Below are 12,756 nucleotides of genomic sequence, written 5' to 3' on the forward strand. Positions count from 1 at the left end.
TCACTTTTGGTGTGCATGGCAAATTGTGATCGATCAGACTTGTTCATACTTCCAGATGTATAATCCATAATTTTTTTTCCAATGTGGAGGAGATGAAAGCACATAATGATATGGGGAAACTGATATATGAAAGAGCTAAATAGTTTGCAGGAAGGAACTCAGCGAAGCAGTTCTTCAGCTGTTCAAAATATATAAGTTGCCATATTGCTGAACTCTGAATGAATCAATCACACCTCAAATGGCTACATGCAACTGCATACACTTGTCCCGAGTGTCTATTGCTGTTTGTTTAGAGTTTCCATTCTCTCACAATAATGCTCAATTAATATAAGTGTACAAACAATCTATAAACAATTCAAACTTCAAATTCCTTGTTCTAAACTTATTGGAAGGGTTCTGGAAGTTAGTATATTGTGTGAATCCCCCCCTTGTAGTTTTTAGTTATCCTGTATAGTTTACTAACAATTGTATTTAACTTAATGGTGCAGAATGCCAGTTAATGCTACTGAGCTTAGAACAAGGAGACAAAGAAGAAACATTTACAGTAGAATAAGTGTCTAAACACTCAAAGAGTTGAAGCAAAATTTATTTGAGCATTTAGATGTCCTAAATATTTGTTCTTTTTACATTTTCAAAACTACATTTCAGTACTCCTATTACCCCAGCCTATTATTGTGCAGTTTTTATGGTTACATTCTCTTGTCCTTAATTTCAGTCTGTTGACCTGGCGTTCATCAAAGAGCTAAGGATTATGAACTAATTGAACTAGAAAGAAATATAACAGTCTGATAATGATCTGTGGAAGACTCTGACTGCTGTCTTCTATTAGCAAAAAGAAATTAAATGCAAGTATTATCCTTAGCAGGACATGGTTGCTTAGCTTGATTGGCTAAACTATAATATCCTTTCATTCACCTTTTGCACAGCTGAGCTCAGGAGATGTGGATTCTTCTTCTGTCCTTTAATTAAACAGGCTGGCTCAAATGTCTGTAGCCTAATTTACATAATACTAAAACAATTAACAACAGTTTACATGTTTGGACTTAGTGTGATACACAAGCTCACTTATAGCTTTCTATTATGTACAAACCAGGCTACTGTGGTATGTTCAACAAACTGGTTAATAACTTCTCATATGCAGTGTGTGAACATTCATGCTACCAGTGTTCAGGTTGAAAATGTTATCTGAACATCAGTTGGACCCATTTTTAATTAATTTACAACCTTATGTATGCTATAAATAAGTTCTGGCATAGAGAATTAATATATTGTCCTATCCCTTCAAATATAGTACAGAAATCACGTAAAGGCTATTGCTTTAGTTTAGGGTAATTGAGTGTTTTCAGCGATGTATTACTGTAAGGTAAAGGTAAAGGTTCCCTTCGCACATATATGCTAGTCGTTCCCGACTCTAGGGGGTAGTGCTCATCTCCGTTTCAAAGCCAAAGAGCCAGCGCTGTCTGAATACATCTCCATGGTCATGTGGCCGGCATGACTAAACGCCAAAGGCTCACGGAACGCTGTTACCTTCCCACCAAAGGTGGTCCCTATTTTTCTACTTGCATTTTTTTACGTGCTTTCGAACTACTAGGTTGGCAGAAGCTGGGACAAGTAATGAGAGCTCACCCCATTACGCAGCACTAGGGATTTGAACCGCTGAACTGCCAACATTTTGATCGACAAGCTCAGTGTCTTAGCCACTGAGCCACCACATCCCTGTTTGTATTACTGTAGTTGGACAAAATCAAGATTAGTTCCAGTCTGCAAATACTTCTTATGTACTGAACATATATGGTTACATTAAATAATCAGAACAGTATGAGTTAAAATGTCAAAAAAGCAGAATTATAACCTTTATAAATGATTTAGTTAGAAAAAATTCTGCATAATACTTCCACAAGTCATTGAGTATGTCAAGGAGCACCTCAAGAGGTCATCCCTAAATTTTAAACATCTCTAAAAGTTATTCAAATGTGTGTCCGCATGTAGTCATTTTCCAGAATAACGCCTGGAATCATCAGATCTCAAGCTCATATTTCCAAACAAGAATAAGTCTCTGTTACTTTATGTGGCCACTGTTCTCTGCTTCTTTTATATAAAAGGCTAAGGCTTGCCTTTTAATATTTTTAACCAATGAAACATCAGTCCCACTAATACGTAACATTTACACTGAGTGGACTCACAGGTTTATTAAAATCACAGTGCGATTTATCTGGTTGTGGCTTAGCAAGCTTTGTAAGCCAAGCTATTCTAGGTTGAAGACTATGATTTAGGGCAGAATGCAACACAAACTCAACTCCAGTGATTTGTTCCGGAAGCCAAGGTTAAAACCTAGAATGAAAGAGTCAGCAATGAAATCAAATGGGAAACTAGCCGCAGTAGGGTCTCTGAAAATATCTCCATGCATTCACACACATTAAATAAACAAAGCTCTTTGGGCCTTCTGCATGTCAGCCAGGTGTAGATGACGGTGTCTAGGGGGAATGGACTTTAGTGTTTCTGGCTGCAGTGGGAATGCTTAGCTCCCCAATCAAAATTTTGTTTTTCTTGTTAAGAGTATAAGAATGTTTTTCTCCTCATGAGCCACTTCAGTATATCAGGCTAAATGTCAGGGTGATGCAAAGATGGAATATGAAGGGAGCTGCTAAAAGGAAGAATGTCAACAAGACAGACACCCCCCCACCCCCAGGGTGAATGGGAGTTCTTGGAGCTTGCAAGTTTTCTTGTTTTTCCCTTATTTTCGCCAATCACTGCTACTTATTCCTTGAATATTGTAATGAGTACTGAGCCTGTGACTATGTGCTAAAAAGAACCACTCATCATAAATTCTGATTTGAATTAGGGATTAACTGGATTAAGCATGTAATGAAAGCAAAATCATTCCATTAGTGTGAAACAATGCAGAACTGGCATTGGGAAAGGAAAGGAATGAAAGAAAAGGAGCAATGAATCACTGAGGGAGAAAAAAGTCAACTCAGTCCTAAGAAACTAAAAAGCACAAGAAAGACATTCATTTTGTTCAGTATATATGGGGTAGAGAGAAAGTTTGATGAGCTTTCAAATGGCATATCTCATAAAAGAATAATCTGGACATTTGATCTACCAAGACAGATAAATAGGACCATAAACATTTGTGTATATGGTTTCATTTATGTGGATAAATGTATAATCTATAACAGATATTAGAATTTGAAACAGGACAAAATGGGAGTATCCATTCCATGGATCCATTTCATGAATTCATGAAATCATCCTTGATTTAGTACCTGTTCTCAGATCTGCCTTTTGACTAGGGTTTTTTTCATCTGAGTTGACCTTTGTTTTCCACCGTCTAGTAGATTATCAATAGCAGAATAGTTTTACCTAAAGATTTCAGTCACTGATACAAAAATTTGAGGCTACTTGTTACAAAAAGAGTACTCTCTTGGTACTTTTGAAGCCTAAAATTTTGCAAACTTGCAGAAATTGTAGACTTTTTCTCTGACACTACAGAACTGTCTCCACACAATTTCAAATGTGTTTTTTTCAGCTACTAGACAAATTACTCACCTAGATTATATTTCATTCTGTTTAATTAATCCAATTGCCAGGGATTGCACAATATACCAAACTGCCAACTAAATCACATCATTTTAACTTAAGATGTGTGAAACCCAGCCCATGAAAGCTAATCTAGGAAGCTAGTATCTATATCTAGTGACTGGGATCATGTGGTATAGCAAGACATAATGAGATCTGTTTAGTGCTGGCTCAGTGTGATGGTGAATCCAGTCAACAGTTCAGATCATTAGATCTACTTGACCCAGTTTTGTACTAGCAGCAATGTTCCAGGAATTCAGGAAGAATATTTTCTGTCCTACTTAGTCGGTTAAATCTTACTATTGAATTTTAGGACCAGAGTACTTTTAACTTTATAGACTAAAATAAACTTAAAGAGATACTTTCAAAAGACAAGTCATTTAATTTCAGAGTTTGAAAGATGTTTCTGCCAAATAAATTGGAAGACATAAGCTAAAGATGTATATAAGAAAATATTGCAGGTAAAGTTGATAAAATTTTATGAAGATGTATTTGTGCCAAATACTTAAGGAAGAAAAAGCATCACCTTGTGTTGGAATCATATGGCTTTCAAACAAAAGTTCTGAATATACTTCAGTTTGTACAGTAGGATAGAAAGAGGAGACTGGCACCGTTAAAAGTCTTTTATTATGCTTTAATTTCTTATTAAATAAAGGCTTTAGAAAATTAGAATTTAAAATCAATTTAGATAATCAAAAATATGAACTAATACTATTCAGTTTTGCTGATTGGCTCTTAACAATATCACTAATGCAAACAGGAATATAATCAGAAGCAGATCCCAACGTACTCTTAGCAAATCATCAAATGCTGTCAGTTTCCAGACTGCAGTAAGCTGTTGAAGAGAAGGAAAGAAAAAACTCAAAAAGTGCTTCTTATGGATATCTTTTGTACTAAAATCTTACTTTTTTCCCCTTGTGGCTACTACAAGAACTTTACTGGTGCTGTGGAAACCCAGCAAGATATATTCCTAACTGGTTAAATGCACTCTTTTGCTGAGAATATATATTCCCATTGGCCTCAGCAAGTCTTCCTTTTGTGTAAATCATGGTAGGATTGTAGTGTAATATCTTTCCAGAAGTGTTTTAATACCTCCATAATGCCCTTGGTTGCACTGATTTAAAGGTTCTGGAATTTCTTCTTAATTTTCCTCCCAAAACTATTTGGTTGCAATATCTTTCTTTCTTTCTTTCTTTCTTTTTCTTTTCTTTTCAAGGTATACTCATCTTTTGTTCCTTTTACTAAAACCCTGGCTGCAATTTCGTATTTTTATTAGACTGCTGCAGCTTCTTCTTTGTACGATTTTTCCTTGTTTCTCTTTCAAATGCCTGCCATTCTTCCAACTTCCATGATTATGTATATACCATAATAATGGAATAACTGTCATTTTTCATGCTGACTCTGCCTATCCCCTGGGCATTTTCATTTCAACTATGTTTGAGCTCTTTTGAAGTGCATCATCCTTTTATTTTGTATGCATCATCACCCACAATTAGTGACTGTTCCTTTCTGTGCTGTGCTGTCAAATCTTGGGTTGTAAGAAAGGACCTCTCCCGCAAATCCTTCCCACCCACCAATTTCCAAGAGGGAAAGATCAATACACATAATAGATTGATATATGAACCACTCCAGTGACTCCATAAATATCTTTCCGATCCTGGCTTAGCATAATACAAAGTCATGATTTGTTAAACCATGCTTATGAACATTGCACAATGCACTAGATAAATCATGGTCTACAAACCACAAAAACAAATCTATGTATGAAACACAGATAGAAAATGTGTTAAAGTCAATTTTTTCAATATGAATTTGATAATATTCTCTTCACCTGTAATCATTTTTATATACTATGTAATTTGCCACTGACATTGACAACATCAGGTTGATGGTTACATCCTAACCATCTTTCTTGAATCTATTGTTTATGTCAGGAATAATCCCAATTTCTTTGTTTTCCTTTAGCACCCCAAATTCATTTACTAATTAAAGGTGTTAATGAATTGTTAAAGCCTTGCTTGATCCCCTTCAGCTTAATTTAATATAAATGTCAACTTTCTTCCTTGCCTTTCTTTTATTGGGCATCTAATGGAAACAGGCATCATTGCTTGCTGTTTTGACAACAATCTGACACATTGGTTTAATATTAAATAATAATGTCTAACAGTCTATCAACTTTATTTGGTTAGTAATCTAATACACTAACAATAGAGGCCATATTAATATTAAAAACAAATGTGTATATTTCCTGAATATTGTTCAGTGATATTTTTATTAGTAAATAATGAACTTCTGCTAGTATGAGTAGGAGGTAATACAGTAATCATACAGCCACAGCCATACAGATTTGGAATGCAGTTTTCTTAAGCTTTTGCTGTCATTTGCAGCTTTACCTTAGTATATATAGGAAAGGTTTTTGCCTATCTGTACGTTTCAGTTTGGTTTTTACACATGTTCAACACAGCTGATGGATGTTTGCATATATGCCAAATACTTTTTTGAGATTATCTGCAGTTTTGTTAGCAGTGGTGGGTTTCAAAATTTTTTACTACCAGTTCTGTGGGTGTGGCTTGGTGGGCGTGGCTTGGTGGGCATGACATGGGAAGGACACTGTAAAATCTCCATTCCCTCCCCAATCCAGGGAAGGTTACTGCAAAATCCCCATTTCCTCCCAATCAGCTGGGACTCAGGAGGCAGAGAATAGATGGGGGCGGGGCAAGTCAGAATTTTAACTACCAGTTCTCCGAACTACTTAAAATTTGCTACTGGTTCTTCAGAACTGGTCAGAATCTACTGAAACTCACCTCTGCTGTGGTGGCAATATTATTTGCAGTATATCTCAGTTTTGACACTTAACATTTAAAATAACCATCATCATTTGTTTAATAGCAACCTAGTTTTAAAAACCACAAGTATTATAAATGTAAAGCAACAGCTGTTTCATAAACAAAGTATTCTGGAACAGCTAAGACTACTGGATCTGGACAATCACTAAATGACATCTATCTATCTATCTATCTATCTATCTATCTATCTATCTATCTATCTATCTTAAGAATTGTCCTAAAGATGCGAGTTCCAGGTATAGTTATAGAAGAGGTGATAGACATCACGATCTCCGGAACGTTTAAAAGTTTAAAATTTTTTATTTTAAAACTTGTGCTAAGCTTTTGTCGGCCCCTACCAACTTCGTCAGAGTATAAAAGCCCCATTGAGGAGCTGCTTGCTTTTATGTGATGCTGATCAATTTAGTCATTGCGCGTGTAACAGCCCACATCCTTGCCTTCCCCCTGTAATTATCTTATTTTCTGCCTTAGTCAGCATGACGAAAGCTTAGCACAAGTTTTAAAATAAAAATTTTTAAACTTTTAAATGTTCCGGAGATTGTGATGTCTATTGCCTCTTATATATATATATACAGACACATTAATTTCAGTGGTGGGAATCTGCCGGTTCTAGAGGGTTCGGCCGAACCGTTTATTAAATTGCTGGCTCACCCCGCCCCTTGCCCCGCCCCTCCGCCCACGGAGCTTCAGCATAGGCTAATTAGCCCTTGATTAGATTGGCTCCCGGCTCTCAGCTGATTTGCTCTCAGCTGTTTTGCTCAGGGCTCTGCTGCTTGCTGGAACAGATTTTTTTCCCCCTAGCTATGCTGAAAAACGAAACTGAAAGTAAAGCAGGCTGTTGGCTTTGCTGTTGCTGCAACATTGGAAAATTAGGCAGGCAGATTTCTTTTCTTTTTCCTCACCAAAAAAAGGTAGGTGCAAACAATGGGAAATTTAGGGAAAAAGAGGAGAGTTCAAGATTTTAAAACACAAAAGAAAAAAAGCTCTATTTAACTAGGGAATTGTAATAATTGAGATACTATTAATTGTATATTGTGTTGAAAGCAGAAATGGTTAAGTTGTGGTTTGGAGGAATATATGGGGGAAATTATTTGGTTTATTATTATTGGTAAATATAATTAATTGATTTGTAAGAAATTGGATTGCATGGAAATAATTGGAATATTCATGTTCATATTGATTAATATACAAAAAAGGTAGTTATATAACTAATTGATTTATATTAAAATGTTGAATTTATATTAAACAACTGTAATATTACATAATTAACCAATTTGAGGATGGATATAAAAATAGATGACAATGGGAAGGGGTATAATATAGAATAGAAGGGAAAATTGAATTTGATTAAGATCAGAGATGAGGATGAAGGGTAATATTGGTTTTTTACAAAAATAGATGAGGAATAAATATGGCAAAAAGGAAATATAGAAATTGTAAATTTAATTGAAATGACTAAACACTGTTTAAATTTGTGAACCGGCCAAATACTCTGTTCAAAGAAAATACATTGTATGTTTGTATGTGTGTTTCTAATTATTGTTATTTATTCATATTTGTTCTCTTTTATTCTTTAAAGTTTAACAATTCATTCTTTATCTTAATATCTTTATATTTGTTTGGGGTTGGCTTTCTTCCCTTTCATCTTTTTTATTGTACAGCAATCTTTCTCCTCAAACCTACCACCTCTCTCTTTTCTTTCCTTCTTACTTTCTCTTCCTCCCCCCTCTTCTTCTCCTCCCTACTTCCTCTTCCTTTCTCCTTCTCCTCCTCTCTTCCTCCCTCTCTTACCCTCACTCCTACTCTAATTTCCCTTCCCTTCCTTCATCCCTCTCTATTGCTGTATCCTTTTATGCATAAGGACTACTCAGAGGGCTGAAAAAGTTATTTCTGACTGGTCCTCACACTTTTGACCAGTCCTCGAACTTACGACTGTCCTCACATTTTACGTTTTTGCCCTATCTTGTCACCATGATGAAGAGAAGCAGTTGTGAAATGAGTGACACGGTTGTTAACAATGCCACAACGGGCATAAATGTGAGGATGGTCATAAGTGCGAGGACCAGTCAAAAGTGCGAGGACCAGGCAGAAATGACTTTTTTCAGCCCTCTGTAGTCCCTATGCAGATAGCCACGCCCACCCGGTCACATGACCAGCTAGCCATGCCCACCCAGTCACATGACCACCAAGCCACACCCCCAACTAAGCCACGCTCACAGAACCGGTTGTTAAAAAAATTGAATCCCACCACTGATTAATTTGATTTATATGCCGCCCTTCTCCGGAGACTCAGGGCGGCTTACAATGCGTTAAGCAATAGCCTTCATAATTTTGTATGATATATCAGATATATATATATATATACATACATACACACACACACACACAGACAGAGCTAAATTCAGTATTTCTCTGGAGTTTTGATCTGACAGTCATACAGCTAACATTATTTGAATGTTACAGTTTATATAAACCAGACTTACATTAAGAAGTGGCAGATATGTAAGCACATGCATAGTCTCGAGTTTTATATATGCTAGGAACACTGGCATGACAGCATCAGGGGTGGTTTCAGCTGCCAAGTCATACCATCTTCTAGCTAAATGTATATCCTAAACATAAAAAAAAAATAATTTCTAAAAATAGCAAATTGCTTTGGTAAAATACAACTGGAAACCGCAACTAATCTTAGGTTTTACTTCTATATAGACATATGCGTGCATTTTCTAGAAAGAACATACCGGTAATTGTAGAGCTTTTTAGGGTCATTTGTTTGAGTGTCCTGAAGAGTCAGTATTGGATATGAATCAAAGACCTTAAGATGTTTCATGTTGAAAAACCTCAGACAGCAGATGGTTCTAGTTATGAGTCATTACTTACTTGGATTCTATCATTATTTTCTAGACATGGCTTAGATAAAGAAATCATTTATTTTATGTATTTATTATCTAATTTCATTATTATTATTATTATTATTATTATTATTATTATTATTATTATTAATAATAATAATAATAATAATAATAATAATAATAATAATAATATAATTATATTATTTAATTATAATATAATTATTGAGTCTTTCATCTGTACCTCCATAACTGTCTGGTTTGGCTCTGCAACCAAACAAGACAAACACAGACTTCAACGGATAATTAGAACTGTAGAAAAAACAATTGCTATCAACCTGCCTTCCATTGAGGATCTTTACACTGCATGAGTCAAAAAGAAGGCTATGAAAATATCTACAGACCCCTCACATCCTGGACATAAGTTGTTTCAACTTCTACCATCAAAAAGACACTATAGGGCACTGCACACCAAAACAACTAGACACAAGGACAGTTTTTTCCAGAATGCCATCACTCTGTTTAACAACTAATTCCCACAACACTGTCAAATAATTTACTAAGACTGTATTACTATTATTCTTCTCTTCCTTACTAGTATCTATCTCTTCCCACTTATTCCTATAATCATGTTGCTTGTATCTTTCAATTATATTGTTTTTACTTGTACCCTAGTACTATTTAGGTACTAGCCTATCACTAAGTGTTGTATCTTTTTATTCTTGATGAATGTATTTTATTCTCCTTATGTACACTGAGAATATATACACTTAAGACAAATTCCTTGTGTGTCCAATCACACTTGGCCAATAAAGAATTCTATTCTATTCTATTCTATTCTATTCTATTCTATTCTATTCTATTCTATTCTATTCTATTCTATTCTATTCTATTCTATCAAGAGCCAAAGCCCTACAACTGAGGTTCTCATTTGTATGATGGCTTTCCCATTGCTAATGTCCTTTCTTACCGACTCAGGACACAAAATAGTGATTCCTGTCTGGGAGGAAAAAAATGCTTCTACACAGAATGAAACACTATACTTAGGCAACACATTTTAGGCATCACGAAAAAGCCTTGAATTGTAAGTCACTCCACTGTAGTGCCAAGAATGGTCTAAAATAACTTGTCCAAGTCTGAATATGATGTCTATTCACTTCTGGAGTAGGCTGCAAAATGTTGTAGGCTGGTCTTAAGCCTTTTCTCAACTAGCGCTCTTCCAAAATACTGGACCTATTGGTCTATAGTTTCCATAATTCCCAGCTAACATGGTCAAAAAGCACTGGTTGAAAATGATGGAGATCAGAGTTAGTGGGGGAAGGCTTTTTTTGAATTTTCAGTTCTCCATGACGAAATAAAACTAATTCGCACTCTACAATCTACTAATTTGTATTCTATAACTGAAATTGCAAATGTCATGGTACACTTATTTCTTAATGCTTTATATTTTCTATAGTCAACAAGTTATTGTTAACATTTTAACTTACAAAAATAGCCAGTTGGTTCTCAACTGATTAAAGTGCATCATATTGCAGTAAAATTGTTTTGTTTTGCATTATTTAACTGGAATATTTACAATAAATATTAACATTACTGTTTGAAACAACCTTAATGATAGGCTACTTTACCTGAGGAACCCCTAAACCATGCTCATGCATGTATGCCAGATTGAACATGGCTTCAGCGCTGAGTTGTTTTGCAGCAAGACTATAATAAGTTACTGCTGAAACATAATCTTTTGTTGTTCCAAAGCCATAGAAGTAATAATTTCCAATTTTAAGTCTGGCAAATGCATTGCCTGGAAAACAAATACATGGAAGGTGTCAGTATATAAAGGTTCATGAATTGGAATGGACATGGTAACAGGTCAGCCAATGGGGACTGATTGGTGACTCAAATGGCTTGGGGCCTGGGTGTGGCTTAGGTTCACTGATCTGTCTGTCTGTCTATCTATTTATGAATGCTTCTGTGATTCTATAACTTCTGTGATTATTGATTCTGTACTTCTGGATTTTGAGTTCTGGTTCTGGCTTTTGCTGTATGGTATTGTATATAAAGAAGTTTCTTATATAAATGAATCCTGCTGAATTATTTACTTGTGTGCTGGTTGGATTGCTGCAAAATCTAACAGAAGGGATAAAGATGATGAAGAAAAAGAAGATGATGATGATGATGGTTTTATTTTGTATCTGCACTTTGTCTATAGTCTTGAAATGATGACAATAAACCTTCCAGAATCAATTTTTCCACTGTCTTTTGAAGAATCTTGGGAAAATGCAAACATATGTCCCACATGGGTATTTTAAATTATTTATATTATACCGTTCTATCTATAGGGATTTGAAGACAGCTAAAGACAATAAAATACCTAAAATAAACACTTGAAATATAAAACCGTGAATAATTATCCCTAAGAGCTCGTATAAAGTGACAAAAAGTAGGACTAAGTCTATTTCCTGACTATAAATATATTTCACGGTTTGGAAGCAACTCAGGAAGAGGATTTCCTCCATGCGCCAACAAGGAGACCTCTGAATCAGAAGGTGAGAACCTGTTTAAGATTGCCGGCTGATCTTATAATCTTAACGGTTTCTTATCAAGATGGCCTTCTGATAGGGAATAGAATTGACTTATTGTCTCTCCATGTATAAAATTCAATTCCATTTAAATCCATAAAATCCTCAAACATCTTATTTGATTTCTGAAAATGTTAGGCTTTCAAAGCAAACTTATGGCAGAGTGATTAAATTCTATTTATCTTGTAAACTTTCAACAGAATTTGTCATTCATGAAAAATAATATATTTCGTAAAGTATAACTATTGTAATCTATATGATAGTTTTGATCAGTAATTGGTAGAATTCAACTCATTTATGCAAAAGCAGGGGTGGGCTGCTGGGGGTTCGCAGTGGTTCGGGAGAACCTCTAGCTAAGATTCTGTGCAGTTCGGAGAACCCCCAAATCTCACTCGTGGCTGGCCCCACCCACCCTTCCCAGGAATCTCCACGCAGCCTGCTTTGGATGCAGGAAAGTGCAGGGTATGTGCGATAGGCGAAAAACAGGCCTACCGGAAGTTCAGAGGCTCCAAAGGGCCTCCGGAGCCTGTGAAGGCCGTTTTCACCCTCTCGGAGGCTCACGGAAAGTCTCTGGAGCCTGGGGAGGGCAAAAATGCCCCCTCCCCACCATGGTGCAGGAGGTCAACTAGGCCATGCCCACCATGGCCATGTCCACCCAGCAACGGGGCACAGAACCCCTTGCTAAAATTTTTGAAGCCCACCCCTGGACAAAAGAGACCATCTTTTACCACTTGCAATTCAATTCACAGAATCTACATTGAGTGGAGAGAGGATTTTATCTATTTTATAAAGAGAAATGATTCAATTGTTATTATCAAGCATTGCTCTATTTTATGATCAAACTCTACAGCAATGTTATTAATATAAAACCTATTAGGCAGAGAACATTGGTAAAATGTTCTAGTC

General features: G+C 35.8%; 1 protein-coding gene across 1 annotated transcript in view; it reads right to left on the reverse strand.

The window, feature by feature from the left end:
- Positions 1–4,294: 4,294 nt before the first annotated feature.
- SEL1L2 (SEL1L2 adaptor subunit of SYVN1 ubiquitin ligase) overlaps positions 4,295–12,756 on the reverse strand; it is a 29,316-nt gene continuing 20,854 nt past the window's right edge. The window contains exons 15-17 of the mRNA XM_070932874.1: positions 10,903–11,072; positions 8,909–9,037; positions 4,295–4,414 (exon numbers count right to left, since the gene is read on the reverse strand). Of these exons, the coding sequence (XP_070788975.1) occupies positions 4,295–4,414; positions 8,909–9,037; positions 10,903–11,072 (419 nt within the window). The remainder of the gene's footprint in view (positions 4,415–8,908; positions 9,038–10,902; positions 11,073–12,756) is intronic.

This window comes from Pituophis catenifer, unplaced genomic scaffold (genome assembly GCF_029215685.1).
Source record: "Pituophis catenifer annectens isolate HBS135680 unplaced genomic scaffold, rPitCat1.0.hap2 SCAF_1, whole genome shotgun sequence".
In the NCBI taxonomy this organism is placed as follows: domain Eukaryota; kingdom Metazoa; phylum Chordata; class Lepidosauria; order Squamata; family Colubridae; genus Pituophis; species Pituophis catenifer.